The sequence below is a fragment of the Capra hircus genome, chromosome 3, assembly GCF_001704415.2.
Source record: "Capra hircus breed San Clemente chromosome 3, ASM170441v1, whole genome shotgun sequence".
Lineage (NCBI taxonomy): Eukaryota > Metazoa > Chordata > Mammalia > Artiodactyla > Bovidae > Capra > Capra hircus.
In genome coordinates this window covers 42,686,432-42,713,540 of record NC_030810.1, presented here as the reverse complement: position 1 = coordinate 42,713,540, position 27,109 = coordinate 42,686,432, and the positions used below count along the sequence as shown (strand labels likewise).

The 27,109-nt window shown below is 37.4% G+C and overlaps 1 protein-coding gene across 2 annotated transcripts in view; it reads left to right on the top strand.

Moving 5' to 3' along the window:
• Window positions 1–23,583, top strand: part of C3H1orf141 (chromosome 3 C1orf141 homolog) — a 49,941-nt gene extending 26,358 nt beyond the window's left edge. For both annotated transcript variants that reach the window (XM_018045350.1, XM_018045346.1), the window contains 5 exons: window positions 2,711–2,823; window positions 11,507–11,574; window positions 14,261–14,400; window positions 19,180–19,366; window positions 21,572–23,583. In XM_018045350.1, coding sequence (XP_017900839.1) covers window positions 2,711–2,823; window positions 11,507–11,574; window positions 14,261–14,400; window positions 19,180–19,366; window positions 21,572–22,159 — 1,096 coding nt within the window. In that variant the 3' untranslated portion in view covers window positions 22,160–23,583. The remainder of the gene's footprint in view (window positions 1–2,710; window positions 2,824–11,506; window positions 11,575–14,260; window positions 14,401–19,179; window positions 19,367–21,571) is intronic.

Genomic DNA, 27,109 nt, shown 5'->3' with positions numbered 1-27,109 from the left:
TCTGGAATTCATCGCCTTCTCTTTCCTCTCTTCTTCCCTTCCTGACAGGGAGGTCTGTTGTACTACAGTTCATGGGTCACAAAGAACTGGACATGATTTAGCAACTAAACAATATATTCTGCAAATGTATTTGAAAAAATACCTTTGTTAGGTAGGATAAAAAAAATCATCTCCTTAACAACACAGTTAACACCATTAGGGTGCAATACTTGATACATTCCCATTTAAATTAGAAATAGGATTTCTAATTCTAATTAGGATTCTTACTAGCCCATTCTTACTAGTATACCTAACTATTGTGGAATTATTTATCAATGATATTTTTACATAAGAACACAAGATGCAAATTTAAATGTTTTGAAAGGAAGAGATGAATTATTTTATAAAGATTAAATGATTGTTTACTGAAAATCCTAAGGAGAATAAACTGAAAACTCACTGGAAGTTATAAGATTTTAAGAAAGTTTCAATGAAAATTTACCAAAACAATTTATACATTCAACAAATACTTACTACACAGGTACTATGTGCCAGTCACTCTCCTGGGTGCTAGGAATACAACAGTGACCTAAACAAAGACCCTACCCTTAGTTTACATTCTAGGATAAGGTGGGAAGATAGATAACAAACTAAATAAATAAATCAACATATAATGTAAATTTACTGGTGACAAATGCGATGAAGAAAAATACAGTAAATTAAGGGAATTAGGATTGATAGGGATTACTTTAGATGGGAGAGAATGAAAAAAGACCTTTCTGGAAAGGTGGAAATTTGAGTAGAGACTTATGAAATATATCACTTATGATTTGGGTGAGTAAGCCTCTCAATATTTAGGGGAAGAATACTATAAGCAGAGGACAGAGCAAGGGCCAAGGTCCTGAAGTAGGAGCTCAAGTTCCTTTTCTTAAACCAGACAGCCAAAATACTCACTGTGGTTCCATGTTGAGGGGAGGGGTGAAGGGATGCACAGAGAGGCCTGGAGGGGCATTCAGTGGAAGCTGTTGCACTTAGACATATAAGAATTGAGGAAAGTTTCTGTCTTGCAGTGAGAATTTTGAATTTTATTTCAGTGTGAGAGGAAATGGTAGGAGGGAAATGACAATCTCATTTACGTTTTATGGATGTCACCATGGGTTGTATTGGGACCACTGGGCGCAAGAGAGATAGCAGAGAGAGCAGACAGAAGAAGGCTCGAGACATGGAGCAGTAGTTCAGATGAGACATGAAGAGGGGCCTTGGAACTAGTACAGAAGTGATGAGGAAAGAAGCTGTTCGATTTGGAATGTATTTCAAAGAAAGATCCAGTTAGATTTGTTGAGATATCAGGAACGGGGAATGAGAGAAACAGAAGTCAAAGATGACTGCAGAATACACTTGAAATCTGAAAGAACTGGTATCTTATTTATGAAGCAGAAATAGAGTCGCAGATGTAGAAATCAAATATACGGATACCAAGGGGGAAGGGGGGTGGTGGGAAGAACTGAGAGATTGAGGTTGACATATATACACTATGACCCTGTGCATAACATGGAAAACTAGTGAGAACATACTGTATAGCCTATGGAACTCTACTCAGTGGTCTTTGGTGACCTAAGTGGGAAGTAAATCCAAGAAAAGAACGGATATACGTATAGGCAGCCTTCCCCAGTGGCTCAGTGGTAAAGAATCCTCCTGAAATGCAGGAGACACAGGAGAGGAGGGCTCAGTCACTCAGTCAGGAAGATCCCCTGGAGGAGGGCATGGCAACTCACTCCAGTATTCTTGTCAGGAAAAATCCCACGGACAGCGGAGCCTGGCGGGCTATGGTCCATGGGGTCACAAAGAGTCAGACATGACCGAAGAAAGTGAGCACGCACACACAAGTACGTGTTTGGCTGATTCACTTTGCTGCGCAATAGACACTAACCCAAAATTGTGAAGCAACTATACTCCAATAAAATTTTTAAAACAAACAGAAACAAACTTGAGTGCAGAATTTTGGCCTAACCCTCTGGGTGAATGGAATTAAGACAACCTGGGTGAGAAACAGATTGGAAAGGAAGTGAAAGCAAACATTTGGTTTTGAATATAAGTTTGAAATTCCCATAAGACATCTAACTGAAGAAGTCATGAAGCAGCTGGATTCATCAATCTGGAATTCAGGGAAGAGTTTGGGGTTTGTACTAAAATCTGGAGAATAACAATCTATAGATAATACTTAAAGGTGGAGGTCTAGATGATATAAATTAAAAATGAGTGTCCGAGGTTTAAGTCTTAGTATTTAAAGGTCAGAATTACCACGAATTATATGGTAGTATTAACTTCCTTACATGCTATCAATAGTCAAAGAATTTAGAGGAGAAAAGTTTTTGTTCACAGTAAATAGATGTCATGATCCTATCTGGTATACTGTTCTGGAAACTGAACTGACCCTAAATCCGTATCCCACTACTTGACTAGAATTGGCAGTGTTCCTAATATTTAACACATTTCTAAGGTATTTTTCTAAAAGGGTCAATATAGCTTTTGAACAGTAGTTGAGTGCCCTCAATCCTGTAACACCAGCAGTTTTCTCTATTTCTTTCTTACTAATATTTTTAGTTTCTGCTTAATCAGTCCCAATCTTTTACACTGTACGTGACTTGACCACATTTCTTCAGATGTATTTTTAAAGTTATTTTATAAGTTTTCTGATTATTTTAATTTAGATTAATTTTCTTTCTTTTAGGTATATCTCCTTCAAAAATATGCCTGAACCTAAAAAAAGTGACTTTCAAAATTCAAGTTTAAGACCATCCTTTTTGCCAACAAATATAAAAACTCAGGAAATCAAGTCAATAGGTAATGTTTTGTGTAACATATTTGCCTCTCTTTTGATGTATTGAATGCTTTTATTTACTACTTTATTATTTATTAGTTTGTCTTATAGTTCTTATAATTTGTCTTATAAGTTCTTACAATTTGATGCTTTTGTTGAAAGCATTTGCTTGAAAATGCTTCTGAAAGATTTCAGTGAGCTACCAAGAAGGATTTCCTAGAAGAGATGATAGATATCAGAATAGGTAATTTGTACAATTCACAAAAAATTCGTATTTTTATGCTTATTTTGCTCGAAAGAAAATCTTTGGATTTCCTTTCAACTCAATCCTGAATTTTCTTATTGTTTTTTTAAAAATCACTCAAGTCTGGACATCTTGCTTAGTAGAAACTTACTTTATAGGTACTGTAAAAGAATTCACTTTCCTAAAAACTTAAGGAATCTGTAAGCTAGGAACCAGCATTTTAGTTCCTCAGAGAATTTGGGTGTTTCATGTCATCTTTGATGTTCTTTCTCTGACATTGTCAGAAAAACGTCTAATTGTGTTGTTTTCATCAACAACCTTGACTGAGATGCCTTGCTTCCACGTTGTCCCATTTGCCTCATTTCTGTTACTCTTTTTAATCTGATTCCTCAGAAGATTTGTTTCTATGTACTGTCTCTATGCCTTCCATTTTTGTTCAATTTGGTTTTTTGCCTCTACCATCCTACTGAAGTGACCCTGAATAAGGGTGCAGGTGATCTCCGTGTTGCTTACCATCCTCCTGGAGCAACCCTGAATAAGGGCGCAGGTGATCTCCGTGTTGCTTACCATCCTACTGGAGCGACCCTGAATAAGGGTACAGGTGATCTCCGTGTTGCTAAATCCAAAGCACTTTTGCTTTCCTTCTCTTCCACTCCTCAATACCAGCGTAGTTAGTCCGTCACTCCCTCCGTCTTAAAACTCTGTTTTTCTGCTGTCTCACCTCTTCTCAGTCTCTCTTCTAAATTTCTCTTCTCCATCCTTAAGGTACTGTATTTGCTGAGAGCTCAATCTTGAGCCTGTTTCTACACTGTCTCCTCTTAGGTAATCTAATCTAGTCTTATAGTTTAAAATACCATAGAAATACCATTAAATCCTTCATTTGTATCTCAGTCCAGACTAATCCCCTGAAGAACAGATGACTATACTGAATTGCATATTTGATATCTCCACTTAAACTTCTCACTACATCTTAAACCTAATATCCACAACTGGTCTCATGATTCCTTATCCTAACTGTCCTTGAAAACTTTCTCCCATTCCCCCTGCGCCTCAACAGCATTCCATTCTCAGTACTTTGATCAAAGCGCACCAAGTGACTCCAGTCTAAACCTAGAAGCCAGGCCCTCCCTGGTGGTTCAGTGGTTAAGACTCCGCCTTCCAGTGCAGGGAGTGAAAGTTTGATACCTGGTTGGGGTGCTGAGACACATGCCTCACAGCCAAAAAACCAAAACACAGAACAGAAACAATATTGTAACAAATTCAATAAATGCTTTTAAAAAATGATCCACATAAAACATCTTTTAAAAATAAACCAAAATAATAAAGCCTAGAGCCATCCTTCATCTCCCCTTTCCTTCCTCTCCAAAGTTCAATACATCAACAGGTTCTTTTCATTCTAACTCATCTTGAATTAATCTATTTTCACTGTTTCTTCTATCACCGCTGTAATCCAAATCATCATTTTTGTGGGTCAGCTATAGCAGATTGCTGACAGGTATTTCTTCTTTCATTCTTCCCTTCTTTCTAATCAATTTCCTTCTATTTTTGTTAAACCATTTTAAGTTATAAAATAGCTTACATTATAAAAAGTGAATATAGCATAAAATATTCAGTATAACAATTATAAAAACAAACACCTATATAACCATATTGCAAGTCAAGAAATAGACCATTGCCAACATTCCATAAAACATTTGACCTTTTCCAAATCCCTTTTGCCTTCCTTGTCCCTGGGGGTTTACTACTGTCTTGATTTCTGTGGTCATCACTTCCTTTTCTTTACATTTTTACCATCTATTTTTTTGAATCTCTACAAAATATAGTTTGCCAGGCAAGTGTATTCTTCTCGGTTCTGTGGTTCTGTCTTGCCACAACAAAGACTTGGAGTGACAGACATTAAAGCCCTCGGCGCATCACAGCTCTCGGGTCTTGGACAAACTATGTTATAGCTCTTAGACAAATCAGTGTTACAGCTCTATTTTATGTAGAAGATAGCAGGAGAATCCATCCTCAAAGCATGAGGGCATGCCAACCCAAAGACGCGGAAGAGAAGAGAGTGGAGGAGCGCACCAGCACGCGGGAAAGGGAAAGAGAGAGAGAAGGAGGGAGAGGGAGGGAGACGGAGAGGTAGAGAGAGGGAGAGGGAGAGAGAGAGTGCTTGCGGAGAGCGCCTCCTTTTAAGTTTTTTCCTCCTCCTGGCCCTGCCCTATGCAAATTGGGCCAGCCAGGAGTGCTGTTTGTTCTATCTGAAGTCCTCACTCCAGTCCTCGGTCCTCGGACCTTCCTTTGTTCTGTTTTTGCAGGCTTTTCCCCTCCTTGTCTTTTAGCCACGGCCATTTTGGACTCCTGTTTCCTATTCTAACTACCTAATAACTGTAATCATGCCATATGCGTTCATTTGTATTTTCTTTTTCTTTCTTAGCATTGTTTGTAACATTCATTCACCTTGTTGTGTGGAGGTATGGTTCTTTCATTTTCATTGTTGTTAAGTATTCCATTGCACAACTACATCACTGTTTATCCATGTCACTCTTGAAATTTGGGGATTTACTTTGTCATTGCAATGCTGAAATGAATATTTTTTTATGCATCCTTGCTGCATTTGTGTAAAAGTTTCTTGAGAGTGTATATCCAGAGTTTACATTACCAGTGATGCTTATCTTCAACAATAGATGATGACTACTTTCCATCATATATTGGATGATGATAAGTGTTTTTACCAACTTATGTTTTCATCAGGTTTGTGAGGGTTCTTTTTGTCCTGCTTTCTAACACTTGAAATTGCCAGTTTTTCATTTTAGCAATCTACTAGGCATTTAATAGTATACCATCATGGTTTATTTGCATTTCTGTGACTACTAATAAGTTTGAAAATTTTTTCATAAACTATTGACAAATTGGATTTATGCTTTTGGAAATCACCCAAGTTTTAGCTTATTTAAATTTAGCCTTTTGCTCTTTTCTCCTTGAATTTTAAATATATTCTTTTTACTCATTCTTTGTTGTTTGTTTTTTTTTTTTTTGGAACATAATAAAATTTCTTTATAGAAGATTTGAGAATATAGAAAATATATTGGTTTTGTGTATTGTGAATATATTCATCTTTTCTGTGAGTTTTCTTTTCTTTCTCTTTATGTTATCTTTTTCATGAATGGAAATTCTTCTACTTTAATAAGGTCAAAAATACAAAATCTTTCTCTGTTTGATAAGTACTTTTTGTTCCATATCAAAGAAATCTTTTCCTACTTTGTGGTCCTGAATATCTTTTGCCACTTTTACCTGTAAGTCTAAAGTCTACCTGGAATTACATTTTGAGTGAAGTAAAGGTCAAACCTGGAATCCCAGGTGGTACAGTAGTAAAGAATATGCCTACCAATGCAGGAGATGCAAGAGACACAGGTTTAATCACCAGGTCCAGTCACTGGGTCAAGAAGATACCCTGGAAGAGGAAATGGCAACCCATTCCAGTATTCTTGCCTGGGAAATCCTATGGACAAAAGAGCCTAGCAGGCCACAATCCAGGGGGTTGCAAAGAGTCAAATACAACTGAGCATGCACGCACATCCCAAGGGTCAAATTTAGTTTTTGTTCTTGTGAATACCCAGCTATCCCAGCATGATATTATACAGGTTATTCTTTCCCTAATGCTCTGGACTCTGTTCTGGAGCTCTTATTCTGTTTCATTAAATTTTTTATCCATTTCAATATCAATACCATACAACATTAATTTCTATAGCTTAAAATAACCCTTAATATCAGGTAAAGCAAGTCTTCCCACCTTGTTCTTCAATAGTATCGTGATTTTTTTGTTTTCCATTATGATTTCTTCTTCTGACCCATTAGTTATTTAGAAATTATATCTTAATTCAAAATATATGAGGCTTTTCTAATTATCTTTTGGTTATAAGTTTTCAGCACAATTACACTGCAGTTTGAGGATATACTCCACAGAATTTCAGTCCTGTGTAATTAGTTAACACTTGCATTTTCACCCAGTACATGGTCAATTATTGGAAATGTTCAGTATGTGCTTGAAAATAATATATATTCTGCAGCTATTGGGTGCAGTTTTCTATATATGTCTTTTAGGTCAAATTTCTTCATTGTGTTTTTCAACTCTTCCATATCCTTAATGATTTTTCTGCTTGCTTGTTCTGTCAGTTGCCAAGAAGTTTCAGACTTATTGACTTTTCCTTGTAGTGTTATCAAATTTTGCTTTAAAGATCTGTAATATTATTTTGGCTGTCTTATTAATTGTATAAAATTTTAGAATTATTACATATTTCTAGTGAATTGAATCTTTTAAAATTATGAAGAGATTATCTTCTTATCAAAAATCACTATAGTTACCCCTGCTTTCTTTTGGCTAAAATTTACATGATATACCTTTTCCATCATCTTGTTACCATGATTTCTGTAACATTATGATCTATCTCTTATATAAGAGACATCTCTTGTAAACATCAAACTGTTAGATTTTTAAATCTACTCTGTAATCTTTGGTTTTGAAATGGAGCACTTAGTCCATTTGCACTTAATGTAACTACTCATATCTTTGGATTTAAATCTGCCATCTTATTTTGTTCTTTCTGTCTCTCTTGTTGATTCTTTTTTGGTCCTCTTATATCTTATTTAGGACTGAGTTTTTTAAATTTCAACTTTTCTCCTTTACTAATTTGGAAATTATGTACTCTTTTTCTATTCTGTAAATGATTATCCTAGCAATTACAATGTTCATCCTTTCAAGCTAGAGTGTTACCCTCCTTCTGAACAAGAAAAGAATCTTTGAACATGTTGATTATTTTACTGCCTTACTGAGTTTTGTGTTATTACTGAAGTCCAAAGTCTCACCCAAATATCTTCTAAATCAGCTGTGGGGAGACTCAGTATGATTGCTCCTAAGGGAAAATCCTCTCCAGCTTGAACCTGTGGAATCAAACAAATTATGTGCTTCCAAAATACAAGATGGGACAGGAATGGGATAGACATTCTCAAACCAAAAGGGAGAAATAGGAAAGAAGAAAGGGGTGTTGGATCCAAAAAAAGTTTGAAACCCACTGAGACAAACTTTGAGATACTAAGGCTCAAGAATAATCCTCTTTGGCTTCATGCTCTGCTTTCCTGAGCAACCAGGGCGGAGGTCCTGCTCTCAAAACTCTGCTGGGTAGAGGGGGGTCGCATCTCTCCCACTACCCCACTGGGACTCTGGTAGGCCAGAATTCTATCCCCAGGACTTTATCTAGTGGGAGTGTTGGCCTCCTCCCAAGGGTTTGGCAGGCAGAAACTGAGGCTGGCCTGGTGATCTCTGAGTCACCTTCATAATCTTTCTTCCCTTGTCTTAAGGAACAACATATATTTGCAGTGGATTGCTCTGGGGTCCTATCCTGTAAAAGCCAAGAAGTCTGACAGCCTTCCTTCATTTTATCCTGTCTTTATCCCTTTCATTTCAAACTGGCAGTGTCTTTGCTGGGATATCTGATCAGGTCCATGTTTCACCCCATGCTAATCTCCTTAACTATCAGATGTGCACCACATCCTTAATGTTCTCTTTTGAGCATGCTTTCTCACTTTTGTAATATGAGAATTTTCTAAATTTGTGAGTTCTGGTTCCTTTTGCTTAACAATTTTGCCTTCAGTTCATTTCTCTTGTCTTCCATTTTACTTCAGGCAGCCAGGAGAAACCAAGACTCCTATTTAACACTTTGCTTAGAAATCTCAGCTATCCAATTTCATCACTCACAAGCTCTACTTTCCACAAAAAACTACAATAGAAACATAATTCAGCCAAGTTCTTTGCCACTTTTTAACAAAGATTACGTTTTCTCCAGTGTTCCTCATTTCTGTCTAAGACCCCATCAGAATGGCCTTTACCATCCATATTTCTACCAACATTTCTGCGGTTGGTAATTCATGTATTTTCTATTAAAAATGGAAGCCTTCTCTACAGCTCTCTTCTCTCTTTCTGATTTCTTACCAGAATTGCCTTTAAAATCTCTTCATGGATGTATTGGCTTCTTCTAGTATGGATGTGAGAGTTGGACTGTGAAGAAGGCTGAGCACCGAAGAATTGAAGCTTTTGAGCTGTGGTGTTGGAGAAGACTCTTGAGAGTCCCTTGGACTGCAAGGAGATCCAACCAGTCCATTCTGAAGGAGATCAGCCCTGGGATTTCTTTGGAAGGAATGATGCTGAAGCTGAAACTCCGATACTTTGGCCACCTCATGCGAAGAGTTGACTCATTGGAAAAGACTCTGATGCTGGGAGGGATTGGGGGCAGGAGGAGACGGGGACGACCAAGGATGAGATGGCTGGATGGCATCACTGACTTGATGGATGTAAGTCTGAGTAAACTCTGGGAGTTGGTGATGGACAGGGAGGCCTGGTGTGCTGCAATTCATGGGGTCACAAAGAGTCAGACACGACTGAGCGACTGAACTGGAAGGATGCACCTCAGAACTGTTTCAACCTCTACCCCGCTAGCCAGTTCCAAAGGTGCTTTTATATTTTTCGGTATTTGTTACAGTATCTCTCAGTCCCCAATTCTCTCTTTATTCAGGCTACTATAGCAGACTACTGTAAACTGAGAAACTTAAAACAACAAACGTTTATTTCTCACAGTTCTGGAGGATGGAAGTTTCAGATCAGGGTGCCAGTAGAGTCCGGTCTGGTGAGAACCTTTTTGGTTTTCAGATAGTCACCTTCTTGCTTTATTCTCACATGGTGGAGAGAGAACATTAATCTCATCACGGGTATTCTACCCTTATCTCTTCAGTTCAGTTCAGTCGCTCAGTTGTGTCTGACTCTTTGCAACCCCATGAATCGCAGCACGCCAGGCCTCCCTGTCCATCACCAACTCCCAGAGTTCACCCAAATTCATGTGCATCGAGTCAGTGATGCCATCCAGCCATGTCATCCTCTGTCATCCCCCTCTCCTCCTGCCCCCAATCCCTCCCAGCATCAAAGTCTTTTCCAATGAGTCAACTCTTCGCATGAGGTGGCCAAAGTATTGGAGTTTCAGCTTTAGCATCAGTCCTTCCAATGAACACCCAGGACTGATCTCCATTAGGATGGACTGGTTGGATCTCCTTGCAGTCCAAGGGACTCTCAAGAGTCTTCTCCAGTACCACAGTTCAAAAGGATCAATTCTTCGATGCTCAGCTTTCTTCACAGTCCAACTCTCATATCCATTTATGACCACTGGAAAAACCATAGCCTTAACTAGACGGACCTTTGTTGGCAAAGTAATGTCTCTGCTTTTGAATATGCTATCTAGGATGGTCATAACTTTCCTTCCAAGGAATAAGCGTCTTTTAATTTCATGGCTACAGTCACCATCTGCAGTGATTTTGGAGCCCCCCAAAATAAAGTCTGACACTGTTTCCCCATCTATTTCCCATGAACTGATGGGACCAGATGCCATGATTTTCGTTTTCTGAATGTTGAGCTTTAAGCCAACTTTTTCACTCTCCTCTTTCACTTTCATCAAGAGGCTTTTTAGTTCCTCTTCACTTTCTGCCATAAGGGTGATGTCATCTGCATATTTGAGGTTATTGATATTTCTCCCAGAAATCTTGATTCCAGCTTGTGCTTCTTCCAGCCCAGCATTTCTCATGATGTACTCTGCATAAAAGTTAAAAACCATGCCATGTGGGGCCACCCAAGTTGGACGAATCATGGTGGAGGTCTGACAGAATGTGGTCCACTGGAGAAGGGAATGGCAAACCACTTCAGTATTCTTGCCTTGAGAATCCCATGAACAGTATGAAAAGGCAAAATGATAGGATACTGAAAGAGGAACTCCCCAGGTCAGTAGGTGCCCAATACGCTACAGGAGATCAGTGGAGGAATAACTCCAGAAAGAATGAAGGGATGGAGCAAAAGCAAAAAGAATACCCAGTTGTGGATGCGACTGGTGATAGAAGTAAGGTCAGATGCTGTAAAGAGCAATATTGCATAGGAACCTAGAATGTTAGGTCCATGATCAAGGCAAATTGGAAGTGGTCAAACAGGAGACGGCAAGAGTGAATGTCGACATTTTAGGAATCAGTGAACTAAAATGGACTGGAATGGTGAATTTAACTCAGATGACTCTCATATCTACTACTGTGGGCAGGAATCCCTTAGAAGAAATGGAGTAGCCATCATGGTCAACAAAAGAGTCCGAAATGCAGTACTTGGACGCAATCTCAAAAACAACAGAATGATCCCTGTTCATTTCCAAGAGATCATTTATTTAGAAATCAGTTTTTTCTAAGAAAATAGAGCTTTATTATGTAACAGTAACTTAAAGTTATATTCTGCTAATAGAAATTTGTTTTAAACGCAAATTATTCTAGAATATATTTAGCTCTAACAAACTCCATTTCCAAAAAAATTTACAAGTAGAGAAAATGGTTTGTTGAGTTAAATTAGAAGTAATCTAATAATATAGAAATATCATTTATGTTTGGATTTGTTTCTTTAGAGCCAGCAGAAGAATATCTAAAATCAAGATCTATTAGATCTTTTCATTATCTTAAGGATATACCTGAGGTAGGTTTAATTTGTATACTTATAGTTATTTAATAGAAATACAGATTATCTCTAATAGTTTTATGCATTTTTCTACAAATCTGAAATTCAAATGAATTTTAAGATTCAGAAGGACAAAATTTTAAATGATTTCACCTCTTACATTATGTAAAACTTTAAATATGGAAATAATAAAGAAAATAATATATTTGTTGTACAGGCAATACAGTAAAAAGTATTTATTGAATGTGTGAAGTACTAGCATTTATCATAAAGTCTGTTAAGACAGGGCCTCATAGAAAACTATACATATATAACTTAACTATTTTAATTTAGAATATGAAAATATATATCCATTTGTTAACCTTTTGATATGTAGCCAAGACCATTTTTGTTATAGTTATTTAGCTCATATAATTATAATAATGATAATTATGTTAGGTTTAGAAACAATTCTATTGGGAAATTTTTTTTTAACTTGTTTTGCTGAAGTATAGTTTGTTTTCAATGTTGTGTTAATTGCTGCTGTATAACCAAGTGATTCAGTTATACATATATATACATTCTTTTTCATATTCTTTTGCATTATGGTTTATCACAAGATATTGAATATGGTTCTCTGTGCCACACAGTAGGACTTTGGTGTTATCCAGTCTACATATGTGGGTGCTTGCATGCTTATTTGCTTCAGTTGTGACTGACACTTTGTGAACCTATGCACTGTAGCCTGCCAGGCTCCTCTGTCCTTGGGATTCTCCAGGCAAGAATACTGGAGTGGGTTGCCATTCCCTCTTCAAGGGGATCTTCCTGACCCAGGGATGGAACCCACCTCTCCTGTATTGTAGACAGATTCTTTACCCACTGAACCACCTAGGAAGCCCTTATTCTACATATAATAGTTTGCATCTGCTAAGCCCAAACTCCCAATTCATCCCTCCCCCACACCTCTCCCTCTTGGCAGCCCCAAGTGTGTCCTCTAGGTCTGTAGTAACAACACTATTGACTCTCGCTGATTGCTTGAGCAGAGGTACACAGGCATCCTGTAAAGTGGCCATTGAGCATGCCTGGAAATCATTCAGGTTTTATTAGAAAGAGAAATTAATACAGAGAATCATCAAAGAGTCATCAATTAACACCTAAGATTCTCTTAGGTGTTAATTATTATTAACACAATTTATTGCAAATATGGAGAATGAAACATGAAGAAATACATACTTTGCACCATAATTAATAGCAAATTATCATTTTGTTGGATAGTTAGTGCTTTTTATAATTTTAAAAAATATTGATAAAATACAGTGTCTGCATTATTAGTTTTATCCTTATTGACATGTGGCTAACAAGAGCACTAAGTCCTTCCACCCATTCTTCCTGTTCTAATTTCCTCTTTGCAGAAGCAATCAAGTTTAATCTTTGGCATTTTCAATTCCTCTTATGATTAACTATAATTCTAAAGAATGAGCTTCTACTGCTATTTTTTAATTTACCAATTTTAAGCAGTATTGGGGCTTCCCTGGTGGCTCAGAGGGTAAAGCGTCTGCCTGCAATGCAGGAGACCCGGGTTCGATTCCTGGGTCAGGAAGATCCCCTGGAGAAGGAAATGGCAATCCACTCTAGTAGCCTTGCCTGGAAAATCCCATGGATGGAGAAGCCTAGTAGGCTATAGTCCATGGGGTCGCAAAGAGTCAGACACGACTGAGCAACTTCACTTTAAGCAGTGTTTACTACATAATTAAAGACAGAAATTTGAATTAGCCTATTTATACTGCTCTACATCTCACCTCTCTCCCTCTTTTCTCTTTTGGATCTATGATAGTTACTTTTCTGCTTCTTCTATTTTAACTTTTGTACCTTGAAATAGTATGTTCTTCTTTCCTATTAACTATAATCAATAACTCCTGATTCCTCTTGCACATCACATGAAAGATCTTAGCAGTTTTAGCCTTTCCTCCACATCATCTTCCCTAGGTCAAGTGCATATTTATTCTTATATTTTGAGGTTAATGATTATATTCATTTTTCAACTCTGATTAAGCCTTTATATTTTGCCTGTAGGTTAATTCTAAAACTGAAAATACTATAATCAGCACTTATTATTATAATTTTAAAATTGTTTATTGTAGAATAAAGTAATGTGCTAGGATTGTGTTTCTTCTCATTGAGTACAATGTAAACACAATAGGCTCTCTTGTCTTATTCTCCATCAGTCACTGAAAATAATGCCATTAGTTTCCCTTATGTTTAGACCTTGACTGTCTTGTGTACTTTTTCTGGAATTCCTAGTTGCCTTTCTTTTTTCTTGTGGCAAATAATAATAATAGTAAAAATCTATATAGTACTTGAGAGTGCCCAGCACTATTCAAATATGTATATATATCCCAGCTGGCTAAGTGGTAAAGAATCCGCCTGCTAATGCAGAAGACTTAGGAGACACAAGTTCGATCTCTGGGTCAGGAAGATCCCCTGGAATAGGAAATGGCAACCCTTTCCAGTATTCTTGCCTGAAAAACTCCATAGACAGAGGAGCATGGCTGGCTACAGTCCATGGGGTTACAAAGAGTTGGACAGACTGAAGCAACTTAGTACATACAGCTATTTGTTATCATAGTTAAATATATCAAATGTGAATAATCAAGTAAAAATTATTTATCAATATAGACATGGAAAAATAATTTCTAAAATAGTTTCTCCTTTTCTTCATGTGTAGACAGAATATGCTAAGCCCTTCCAGGAATTATATTCACAGCATAGACACCAGCGTAGAAGAATATTGTGTTCTACAGTCTTTTCTTCTGTACCCAGCAATCAGTCTAATGCATATAAGAAGGAAGAAGACTCTAATTACAGGTATAGATACTGTGTGTTTATATTGAAATAACTGAAACTTGACTGCATCTAACTTTAAGATATAAACATTAAGAAACCTTTAACCAAGAAATAGCACTGTCTAATCATATAACACATTATTTTTCTGCTTAATAACATCTGAAGACTCTCTATTACAAAAATGGTAAAGTCTAGATTCCTGAGTATGGCATATAATATCTTTCCAGCCATGTATTCTGTCCTTTACTGATTCTAATCACAGTGAAGAAATAGTCTGTTCCAACCCTGTGATTTGACCCATTCTATTCTCTATGCTTAGAACATACTTCTCCACCTGATAGAGTCCTGTTTATCTTGAATTGTCTCAGATAGCAAGAAGTCCATCAGTAAGGCAGCTCCAGGTTAACTCAGGTATTTAGTGATGTCATCTCATATGCAGCTTCTCAATCCTCCCTCAATTGTCTCACCAAGTAGTTTGTCCTTCTAGCCTTGCTAGATAAGATGTCTATAACTTATAAATATAAAATGTCCTACAGCCTTGCCGTATAAGATGGTGACTACTTATTCAACAAAACTGGAAACAACACCCAATGAAAAAGACATAAGCTCTTTGACCCTTTTGTAAGTATGAGGAAAATGCTCTCCAACGCCCTCCAGAAGACCTCCTCTGGTGTCTCCTTGGCTAGAAAATCTTCATGCACCCATACCTAAAAACCAATAAATCAGGGAGTTTGGGGAGAATGGATACATGTATACGTGTGGCTGAGTCCCTTCACTGTTAACCTGAAGCTATCACAACATAGTTAATTGGCTATACCCCCAATACAAAATAAAAAGTTTTTAAAAATAAAAATTAAAACCCAATAAATCATTATCTGCTTTTAGTATGATCCACAGTATGAAATATTAATACTTTTTATATTACAAAGATTGATGTCTTTATCTATGGAGCAGAAGATTCAGATTCATAGATTCCCTAATTATTTGTCTTTCTACTAGTTGAAATTGATTACAGTATTTTAGTGCTTTGAATAGTTACTACTAAGGATCTATGTGACACACTCTCTTCTACTTTTTAATATGTTGATCAGGAGATGCTAAATTGATTTAGTATCTAAATTGATGGGTTGTAGGTTACATTTTGAAAAGCACAGCCTTAGAGTATTCAAGATTCATTCTATTGATTTAGGAAGGAGCCCAACTTCCCTTGAAGTGTAGGGTTGCTTGGAGAAAATGAATAGTATCAGAGTTCTGTTAGCAAAACAAACAAAAAAAAGTGGTGAGGGGGGAAGTCTTAAGTAGGCAATCCTCTGTTTACCACTTATCCTCTAAGATCCTACTGAGATATCACATTCTCTCTGAAGTGTTCCTAACAGCAGTGGCAGACTGTTCTACTCTTTCAGCAAATCAAATTTCCCTTTATGAAATTTCTTGCGTCTCTCCACAGAAGAAGTGTTGTATTCTTTTATCAAAGTTCCAAATTAAGACTTCTGGGAAAGTTGGCAACCTACATACAGGTTTATCCTGGCTAAAGTAAGTAACAAAAAGTAGAAAAATAGAGAAGAAAAATTCATTTACTTGAAACTAGGACAGTTTGTCTCAAAATAAAAAAATCAAAAATCTCAAAATAAAAAAATAGAAAATCTGCTATGTATTATATATAAAAGTCTGAAAAGACTACAGAAGTCAATGCACAATTCCTGTTCTATAAAAAAGGAGGGGGGGAATATTGAAGGAGCCAGTAGAAAATACTCTGAAAATACTTCTGTTAAGCACCATTCCCCTACTCAGCTCCCACTCCTACCGCACACACACACACACACACACACTCAAAGAAAAAGGTTTATAAACAATGATGAATCATATGAATATGGGAAATCTTCCCCTTTGGGATCCCTTTCCTCACTGCTAATCACAGCACTCCAAGTCTGTGTTAGCAGTATTTTTAAGATACCTTTAGATGTTCTCAGTTAGGGAGAAAACCTCCTAACTTGGAGGAACAAGGTCTTGAAAGGAGGATTGGTAACAGAAGAGACCAGATACAATTTTTTAGGAATCATCTTTGCAAGCGTGAGTAATAGCCACTTAGCTACTGTCTAAAAAAAAAAAAAAAAAGTCCCCATCCAACAGTCCAAGAGCCATGCAGCCAACCTTTGATTGAATTCCTCACCAGACTGAGTTGCGTACCCCAAGAGAGAGGTAAAAACCTGGAACTCAGTGGCACCTCACCTGTGCATGGACAGAGAACCCACCACTACTACCATATCAGAGTCACTGAAGAGGTTTCACAAAACATACAGTGCACAGGAAAATTTCCTCATGAATTTTCAGGGCTCCGCCTCCTCCACCAGTTTATTCAGACAGCTGAATGCCCAAACTGATAATGTGAAGTAAAACTATCTGGATTTACCTGGTAATTTTTAAGGAGAGAATTTAATAATACTCAGGTGAACAGGGAGAACATCCCAAGAAAATGTACCCCTATTATTCAGGGGATAATAACAAGGCCAGATTAAAGTAGATGAAAAAAAATAAAAACAAAACATGGCCCCTATCAACAATTCTGCAACAAACAAAGGAAATCATTTAAAATATGGCTAATGGCTACATTTTGACAGAATTGTAACCCATGAAATGGGAGAAGAGTTAGACAATAATTGCTTCATGTGCTCAAGAAATCAAAGAAATAAAGATCCTATGAAATAAGATTTGAAAATACAAAAGATAATTGCTGAGTTTGAAATGGTGCTATCACAGTTAACGATATTTTTAAGGAAATAGGTAGTGATGATGCAGAACTGACAGATATATTAAAAGTAGTGGAGTAGAATAAACATGGAGGAGGCCAACCTATGGATCTAAAGAGCAAGTTTAGGAAAATCGCATGCAATGCAATATGAAAGAATAAAAATATGATTGGATTAGACAAGATAGTATATTAACAGAAGAAAAAAAGATATCCAACATGGAGATAATTGGTGCAAAGAAGAAAACAGAACAGACTGAATGAACTGACTTTAATATACCGTGGCAATTTGTTGTGCTCAGAGTTATAGGTGTGCTGAAATACTTAAGGCACTTAAAGATTGCTCAGGTAGCTCTATGGTAGCCAAGCTATGAGTGTCCTCAAGTGTTTATCCCGGTGTACTGAACAAAGAGTATTAACTAAAACGTCACTATGTGGAAAAGATAGGGAAACATTGCATAGAATACAACCTACGTGAGAGCAAGAGAAAAAGCTGAATTTACTGCTTACAGCATGTGTGTCTGGGAACATATTTAAGAAAGTAGAGAAATGCTAGAGTGGCCAGCAGTCATATTTGGAAGAGTTCAATCTTGGACACTTTATTCATGCCAGGTGGCAAGATCTGACTGCTACACTAAATGACCTCTCTCTGTACCAAGTATTTAACCATCTGAGGCTTCCTCCTGGGCTTCCCTGGTGGCTCAGCTGGTAAAGAATCAGCCTGTAAAGTGGGAGACCTGGGTTCAATCCCTGCATTGGGAAGATCCCCTGAGGAAAGGAACGGCTACCCACTCCAGTATTCTGGCCTGGAGAATTCCATGGACTATATAGTTCATGGGGTCACAAAGAGTTGGACACGACTGAGCAGCTTTCACTGTCACTGACTAATGATGTGTTTACATATTAGAGAGATTTGCAAATTCAGGAATGCCTTTCTTCAACAAAAATCTCCAAGCTCTGTTTTATGTTGGATCTGTCTTAGCCAGTTCTATTTTATTTATTTGTTTTTACTAAATAGCTACTATAGATCAAGCATGAAACCAAGTACTTTGCATGTTATTTTTCAATGTAAAATATTTTATACAAAATGTTTTGTAAATACCATATACATATCTACCTTTTATGAAAATCTTTTAAAATTTCAGCTAAAACTGGAAAAAAAAAAAAACAAACAAACCTAGGGAATCACTTGAACTGGTTGGTCACTCAGAATTATTGGAGCAAAAATTCACAGCCAACAGCCACTTTAGGTTTAAAACAGCTCCTCTGTTTCTTTCTATGATGGTATCTGAGTGAGGGACTCACTGGACTTTGTGACACTGAGATAAAGATATTTGGCCGTCGATCTTGGTCAGGGCCTTTGGACTGCTGGCCTCATTTCTAGAGGTTCTGTGGCTACTGACACTTGCGGTTCATGAACTTACAGCCTATTCTCTCTGAACTTAGGGTCCACTCTCAGATCTCATTAGAACAGTAGAACTCAGTGAGTTTCTGTTGTGTCTTCATCTGTTCTTAGACTGTCTATTTATACCTCACCCCAGGGAGGCCTTTGCTGTGGCTTACCACTGTGATAGTAAGCTTGTTGGCAAGCCTAATCTGAGTGTTCATGTCACTTGTGGACCCATGGAGATCTGGAATGAAAGCTATATCTTCTCTCTACCTGACCACATCATTTTATCCTGATAATAAAGCTAAGGTGACCCTGTGTTGGCAGGAAGCTGCTGGAAAAGAACTGTTGTCCCAGAATCTCAACAAAAGATGTAGCAAATATACCTGTCTTCCTTTGCTGGTCTCCTCAACCTACATAATGTACTTCCTCCCCACTCAGAAACCAAAGAGGCACACGTATTATTGTCTTGCTTCCACCCCTGCTTTTGCTTTTTTCCAATGCAAAACAAGCAGCAAATGATGGTCTTATCAGGTTGAGAGCATGGCAGGGGGATCTGAGGGAGATGTCAGCAGCAGTTATTTTGAGGAATGGGATAGGTAGACAAGAAGTGATCAGCTGAAACCAGTCCTATAAACATTTATGCTGAACTTTTACTCATTTTCAGAATAAAATCTTCTTCTGACTTCAATGATTTTAGTACAAAAGAAAATGAATCCATCAGAAACGATCAACTAAATGAGTACTCAGTAAGACACAAAAGCCTGCTGCCATTGTGCTTTGAGGATGAACTGATAAAGCCAGATGCCAAGATAATCAACGTTAGTCTGGTAAAGACAGTAACTTCTCACACGGTAATAAAAACATCTATTTATACTACTGTTCAGTAAAATTATGTATCATTACTTCTTGTAGACATATCGTATCCTAGTGACCAGAATCTTTGATAAATTCTTCTTACCTCTTGGCTTCATATTCTGAAGTGACAACAACATGGATTCTTAATATTCTTTTTAGAACCCCCGTTCCAAACCAGGGGATTCCTTGGCACCAGCTGAAAATTTTGTGTTTTTCTTTTATGAAGGATTTATCAAATTTTCTTGATTATAAAAGAAATATAAAACAAAGATGGTGTTTTTTTAAATGACTTGATTATATTTCACTTTTCTATCAATCTATTCTATTTCAACCAGAAGAAGCAATTTATTAAAGCTGATTTGGTAGCTCAGAGTCTCTAGAAATGCTGGACAGACAATATGGCTGGAAAGCTATCCAATCAGGACTCACCCTGTTACAGCCGCAGCTTGCTCTACTGGGGCCCATGCTCTCGTCACAGACAAAAGAAGTTTACAGTTCTGATGCTGGGCAGTAGACACTGCTTCCAAGATCTTTGCCCACTGCTGCCAGCTATATCTACCACCAGCCTCACTAGAATAGTTTTTGCAATGCCTGCTTTTCACAGTGCTTGCTCTTTCTGAACTGAAGACTGTCTTTAGTGTATCCAAGTGGCAGAGCCTAGGGCACATGACTATGCCCTAACCCTAAGGGAAGCTGATAAAGCGAGTTTTTGCCTCTACCTAAAGGCAATAGCAACCCACTCCAGTACTCTTGCCTGGAAAATCCCATGGACGGAGGAGCCTGGTAGGCTATAGTCCATGGTGTCATGCAGAGTCAGACACGGCTGAGCGACTTCACTTTCACTTTTCACTTTCATGCATTGGAGAAGGAAATGGCAGCCCACTCCAGTGTTCTTGCTGGGAGAATCCCAGGGACTGAGGAGCCTAGTAGGCTGCCATCTATGGGGTCGCACAGAGTCGGACATGACTGAAGCGACTCAGCAGCAGCAGCAGCAGCAGCAAGAATACATTGGGATTCCCTGGTGGCTCAGTGGTAAAGAATCTGCCTTCAATACAGGAGATGAGAGTTTGATCCCTGGGTCGGGAAGATCCCCTGGAGAAGGAAATGGCAACCCACTCCAATATTCTTCCCTCGGAAATCCCATGGACAGAAGAACCTGGTGGATTGCAGTCCTTGGGGTCACAAAGAGTCAGACAGACTTAGGGACTGAACCTGCATGCAAAGGTACATTTCCTAAGGTACTGGACAGACCAAAAATTTGACAAACCTCTACTACTATGGCTAAATAGGTAACATTGGCATCACTGGTGGATTAAAAAACTAGATCTTTTGTCATTTTTTTCAGTAATCATAAGCATTAATATGCCTTTCACACTAAGGTCATTAATATACAATTAGATGATCATCAATTTCTTACTTTGTTAATTATATTTCTAAAAGAAAAATAGCAATCATTGACTTAAAGTTTACAAACAAAATACTGGTAATATTTATATTTGATGAGTAATCTGTAGATTTAATCTTTTTTACCTTATAATGGAAATGTGTAAGACAGTTCAGTGAGTAGATCATACATACAGATTTTGCTACTACTGTGATAAAAATAGTCTATTTTTAAGTCAATCTACTACTTTGGCTCTTTTATTTCACAGATATAATATATTGAGCACTTTTTATTGTGCTAAATTGTGCTATATGTTGGGATACAATAACAAATGTAAGTCTTTTAAAGAAAATTTTACACTTTCTGAATTTATTGGGATATTCAGACTTTGTAATTTTGGCTTGTAATCAGTTATGTAATCAGTTTCTTTTGATCTTTGACTCAATCTATTGTTTGGTATGCTGCTTATTTCTGGACATGGAAACCTAAGAAATGCCAAGACAACGTTCCATGCTACCAAATATCATATTTCCCAGTGACAGCACCAAACATTTCTTTACATCTCACGCTATTTCAAAAAGAATTTTAGGAGGCCAGAAGGTCAGGTTTTACCCCTAACATTGCAACAGAGTACTAAGAGAAGGAAGTATATAACGTACAAGAACATCTTTTTGTTATGTTTAAATATTGTTACTGCTTATATTAAAAACTTCTATGTAGTTACTTTTACAATATTTTGCCATTTTATGTTTTAAAAACTACTTAGCCTTCTTGCCTCAATAGACAGATAACAAAGACTCTTTTCTTTAATCCACAGGGGAAAAATGATACAAATCCCATAATTTTCCATGAGGCTGGATATGTACAAATGTTACTTTTGACAAAAAATAGGCTTCCTCCCCATTCTATGGAAAATGGAAATGGTTCCCCATATGAAAGATCAAATGTTGTTTTAGAAAGAAATTGTGAAATGCTTAAATCTGTAGCTAAAGATCAATCTATCACTCCTTCCAAAACCCAAAGAACTCTGCCTACAACACAGAAGAAAGATATACCAGCAATATCTTTAGAAGTCAGCCATAGGGTTGTAGATGATAAACTAAGGAAGAAAACTAGGAAGCAGACATTCGAAAACATACCTTGGGATAAACTCTGTAATTTTTCACAGACATTTTCCAGCTTAACAAAAAAATTTGTGGGTTTCCTTGATAAAACTGTTATTCAAGAAATGAGTGCTAAAACTGGAAAATTTGAAAAAATGTTTTCTACAGTAAAACCAATGAGTGAATTCAGTGCCTCACCTGTCAAATATTACTCAAAGCCTTCACGAAATATACTCAAAGTCCATAAAATAAATAATGTAACACCATTGGATGATTTGTTAAACTTGTCAGGCAAAAAATAAGCACCTCATAAAGTATTGTTTATTCAGCATTCTGAGGGTAACAAGAAGCAAATACCGAAGTTAGAAGATCATAGAAGAAATTCTTGAAAAATGGTAATATTCTAGTGGATGGTAGAAGAGAACAAAACATAGAAGCTGAAATTACAAACCAACAGTGGTATAATATTTTTAGTAAATAAGAGGATAAAATTAGGAAATAATGATCACCAAGAGGAACTAGTACAGGAATTTCTCTTATCTCAATTAGATTCCTCAGTCATCAGCATTCCTACAGTTAAGTATGATTCAGGACCAAGGATGGTATAGACTGACTCTGGATATTTGCTATTGGAAGCCAAATAACATCAAAAACTTTGTTCCATAACTGGATATCAAATAAAACAATATACCATTAACTTGATAGATGTGGAATTAATTGTATAAAAGCATTTTGGATAATTGATGGACACTATTACAATATTACATTAGCAATTCATGAAATTAAAAGGCTTTGCAAAATTTCAAAAATCTTTTTGTTAGTAAAGGTTGAAACTTCTTTACTATATAATGCCTTTATCAAGTGTGACTTTGACTTTTTTCTGAATTGTTAAACAATTTAAAAGCACAACTGATCCTTAGTAAGTAAATAATTTTGGTAGTAAATCCTATAAAAGATTGAAACTTTTAAATCAGTTGCTATTCTATTCATTCACTAACTTCTCATTAACTCAAACAGTCAAAAAGCAGAACTCAGAAAGAAGTCGCATTTCAGGAGTTCACTGGTTATCTGCTTGTTTAAAGGACTTTTCTTTTTTAAAGTCTTAACTGTTAGCACTTGAGAAGTAGGTTAATTAGAAGCATTTCAGTTAAAGGAAGGCTTTGGAGGTCTTTCGGAAACTTTCAAGAGTGAGGAAGTGAACTTGTTCGGTGTCTCTGTTTCCACTGACTGGAGGTTTTCCTTCTTGTGTGTCATCATTGGTAATCTTGGGCATCTCTTCACGAGTAGAAGCAAATTTTGGCTCTCAAATAGGATGACAGGAGAGAAAATGAAGATGGAGGAAAGAGAATGTGAACTGGAGGCTCTGTAAATGAGAGAAGAACAAGAGTATCAGGATTCAAGATAAGGTGGTGGGTTCAGTTATGTAGGAAGTAATGGAGCAGGAACACACAAAATTTTCCTGGCTAATTACCTTTCTTTTGGTTACTGGTGGAGAGGAGAAGCAGGAACAGCTGCAGCTCAAAGTCATGAAGTCATCTTTCTTTTCAGAAAACAGGGATTGACCTTGCTCTCTTTGCTTGCTTTATCCATTCTCCCTGTATCTCCACCCCACCACCATATTCACTGCAGTAATCCCGACGGCTTACTGCAAAGCAGAATAGTTTCCCTAATTACCTTGCAGTCTCAGAAGAGAAAATACAGACTCTTAGCCACTAACAGTAAAAATGACAAGAAATAGAAAATATACCTAGTAATAGCACAAGTAATGATGGTAGGGTTTCCTGATATTCAGTACAAGACAAACAGGTATAGACCCTGAATCTGGGCAGTTATGAGTCAACTTGGGCAAATAATGTCAACTATCTGAGTCTCACTTTTCTATATTCCTGCCTTAAGATGAGGACAACAATACCTTGTTTTACAGTATGATTATTTTAAAGATTGGGCTTCCTATGTGGCTCAGCTGGTAAAGAATCTGCCTACAACGCAGGAGACCTGGGTTTGATCACTGGGTTGGGAAGATCCCTGGAGAAGAGAAAGGCTATCCACTCCAGCATTTTGGCCTGGACAATTCCATGAACTGTATAGTCCACAGGATCACAAAAAGTCGGATACGAAAAAACGACTTTTACTTTCACTTTAAAGATTAAATAAACAGTATGGAATCTCTTGAGTATGGTAAGCATTTATTTAAAATTCCCCTTTTACTCCCATCCTTTCTCCTGTTTTTAATGTAAGTGTGTTAGTTGCTCAGTTGTGCCCGAATCTTTGTGACCCGGTGGACCATAGCCCGCCAGGCTCCTCTGTCCTTAGAATTTTCCAGGCAAGAATACTGGAGTGCATTGCCATTCCCTTCTCCAGCGGATCTTCCCAACCCAAGGATCGAACCCTGGTCTCCTGCATTGCAGGCAGATTCTTTACCATCTGAGCCACCAGAAAAGCCCATCCTTTCCTCTGCTCTTATTGTAAGTATAACTTCTTAAAAGATGTTCCCAAAGGTCTCTTACTACAACCTTTTCTAAATTAGAGTCTAAACCTAACTACAGTCAGTCTTCAGACTTTAGCCCAAAATAGACTTAAATTAGGAGAAGGCGATGGCACCCCACTCCAGTACTCTTGCCTGGAAAATCCCATGGATGGAGAAGCCTGGTAGGCTATGTCCATGGGGTTGCGAAGAGTCGGACACGACTGAGCGACTTCACTTTCACTTTTCACTTTCATGCATTGGAGAAGGAAATGGCAACCCACTCCAGAGTTCTTGCCTGGAGAATCCCAGGGACGGGGTGCCTGGTGGGCTGCCATCTGTGGGGTTGCATAGAGTCGGACACGACTGAAGCGACTTAGCAGCAGCGGCAGCAGCAGACTTAAATTAGAACTGAGGATTTTGTATGTTATTTCTGGAAGTGTCTGCTGCAGCATGTGAGTTTTATTCTTAAGAAGGGCACTAACTTAATTTAAAAATTCCATCTCACTGAGGATTGGCCATTGAAATAGGTGGACAGCTGGGAGCAGTGGGTTGTGGGAAGATGGTGACATAAGCTCACCACCTTTCTCTTCCACTCTCAGCTTTAATCTATTATCTCCTTAGCCAAACAGATGCTGGGATCTGCAAGAAGTGGGGTGCAAGTTTAGACAAGGTTTCTGTTCTAATGCTGAGATCTGAATATGGCTCTGGAGACCAGTCTCCGAGTTAGAAGGCAATAATGGAAATTGTGCTGTGTCTAGGGACTGGATGGCAGTTGGAATCTGTAGATTACCCCAGGGAAAGATTGTCTCTGGTTCTCTGTAAGTGTTCCTGGTCTCGTTGGTGCCCAGGAGACTAAGAAGAAAACACTAAACCTATGAAAAAACCTAGAATTCAGAGAATTTTTCCTTCAGATGCCTCAGCAGAGGGTTATATTCTGCTTGCTTTTATAGTACCAGCCCATAATGAGAAGGACTTTACCTTCTACCATTTACACAGCTGTGATCACTAAATACTGCCATAAACAGACCTAAGCTTCTCTGAGCCATGTAAGAAAAATAGCAACCCATCTAAAGGGTCACAGCAAGCAGATGGTGGCCATCCAGACAGGACATAACAGGGAAAAGGGCCTGAGAACTGACAGAGGTTTCACCTAGGGATGGGGAGGAATAAACAAACATAGTAATTTTGTAGGATTAGCAGTGAGAAAAAATTTGAAAAAAAGCAGTTTTTTTCCTGTTTGCTCATCCTGCCAAGTCCAGCTCATTTAGCAATCAGTTATAAAATAAGTAGAACAGATTAAGATTCTGGAGGAGACAGGGTTAATTTGATTTAAAAAATAATAATAAAAAGCACTAAAGTAGATTCAAGTATATCACACACACACAAAATACTGGTTGTATGTATGACTCTCAATCACAATCTGAATTGATAGAATAGGTAACTATTAACTGAGTAGAAAATATAAGAAAACTTCCAAAATAAGGGGAAATGCAATTTATAAAATATATGAAAAATGAAAAAGAACATGATATAAAATCATAAAATATTGGTATCAAATATCTGTCATACTACATTTGAATTGCTTGAATTTTCCCTTTATTCTTTTAAAATTTACTCATTTATTTTTGGCCACACTAGTTGGAGCACGCAGGGGCTACTCTTCGTCGAGGTGTGAAGGCTTCATTGCAGTGGGCTTCTCTTGTTGCGGAGCCCTGACTCTAGGCACTCAGGTTTCTGTAGTTGCTGTGTGGGCTCAGCAGTTGTGGCACATGGGCTTAGTTGCTCTGAAGCATGTGGAATCTTCCCAGACCAGGGATCGAACCCATGTCCCCTGCACTGCCGGAGAGATTCTTATCCACTGTGCCACCAGGGAAATGCCTGAATTTTCCCTTTAAAAAACAGAGACTCTCAGACTGAGTTTTAAAAAAAAACACTTAATTTTACAATCAGCTCTATGTATACATAGGTTTTACATCTGTGAATTCAACCAACCACAAATAGAAAGTCTTATTTAAAAAAAATTCTGAAAAGTTCCAAAAATCAAAACTTGAATTTGCCTAGCATCAGCAGCTATTTACATAGCATTTACATTGTATTAAGTATTGTAAGTAATCTAGAGATGATTTAATGTGTATGGGAGGATGTACATAGGTTTTACACAAATACTACCCCGTTTTATATAAGGAAGTCGAGCATCCATAGGTTTTGGTATCCGTGGGAGGTCCTGAAACCAATCCCCTTGATACAAAGGGATGAATATATTCTGTTTGTAAGAAATATAGTTAAAGCGATAAAAAGAAGCTTGAAAATAAAGGAATGGAGACAGAGATACCAGAATAATGAAATAAAGAGGAGCTGCAGTGGAATTATTAATACCACATGTTAAAATTTAAGATTAGAAACAATAAATGTGACAAAGAAGGGCCTTATACCTTCTGTAATAATAGAAACACACTATCTGTAAAGATATAACAGCATCTTTGGTGCACTATATATGTACCAAACAACAAAACAGCTAGTTATAGAAAACAAAAGCTATTAGAAATCTCAGGAGAATGTAATAAAAATAAAATTATTGTGGAAGACATAAATTCCCTTCTTTAAGAGTTAAACAGGTAAAACAAAAAAAAGTATAGATACAGAGTAATTATATAATGCAATTAATAAAATTAATGTAATGAATATAGATTCTGGTTTCTTTGTTTTTCTGAAACAGAGAAAATAAATTTTTGAGCTTGTCCATAGAAAATGAATTATGTGCAGGGCTACATAGAAACACTTTTTT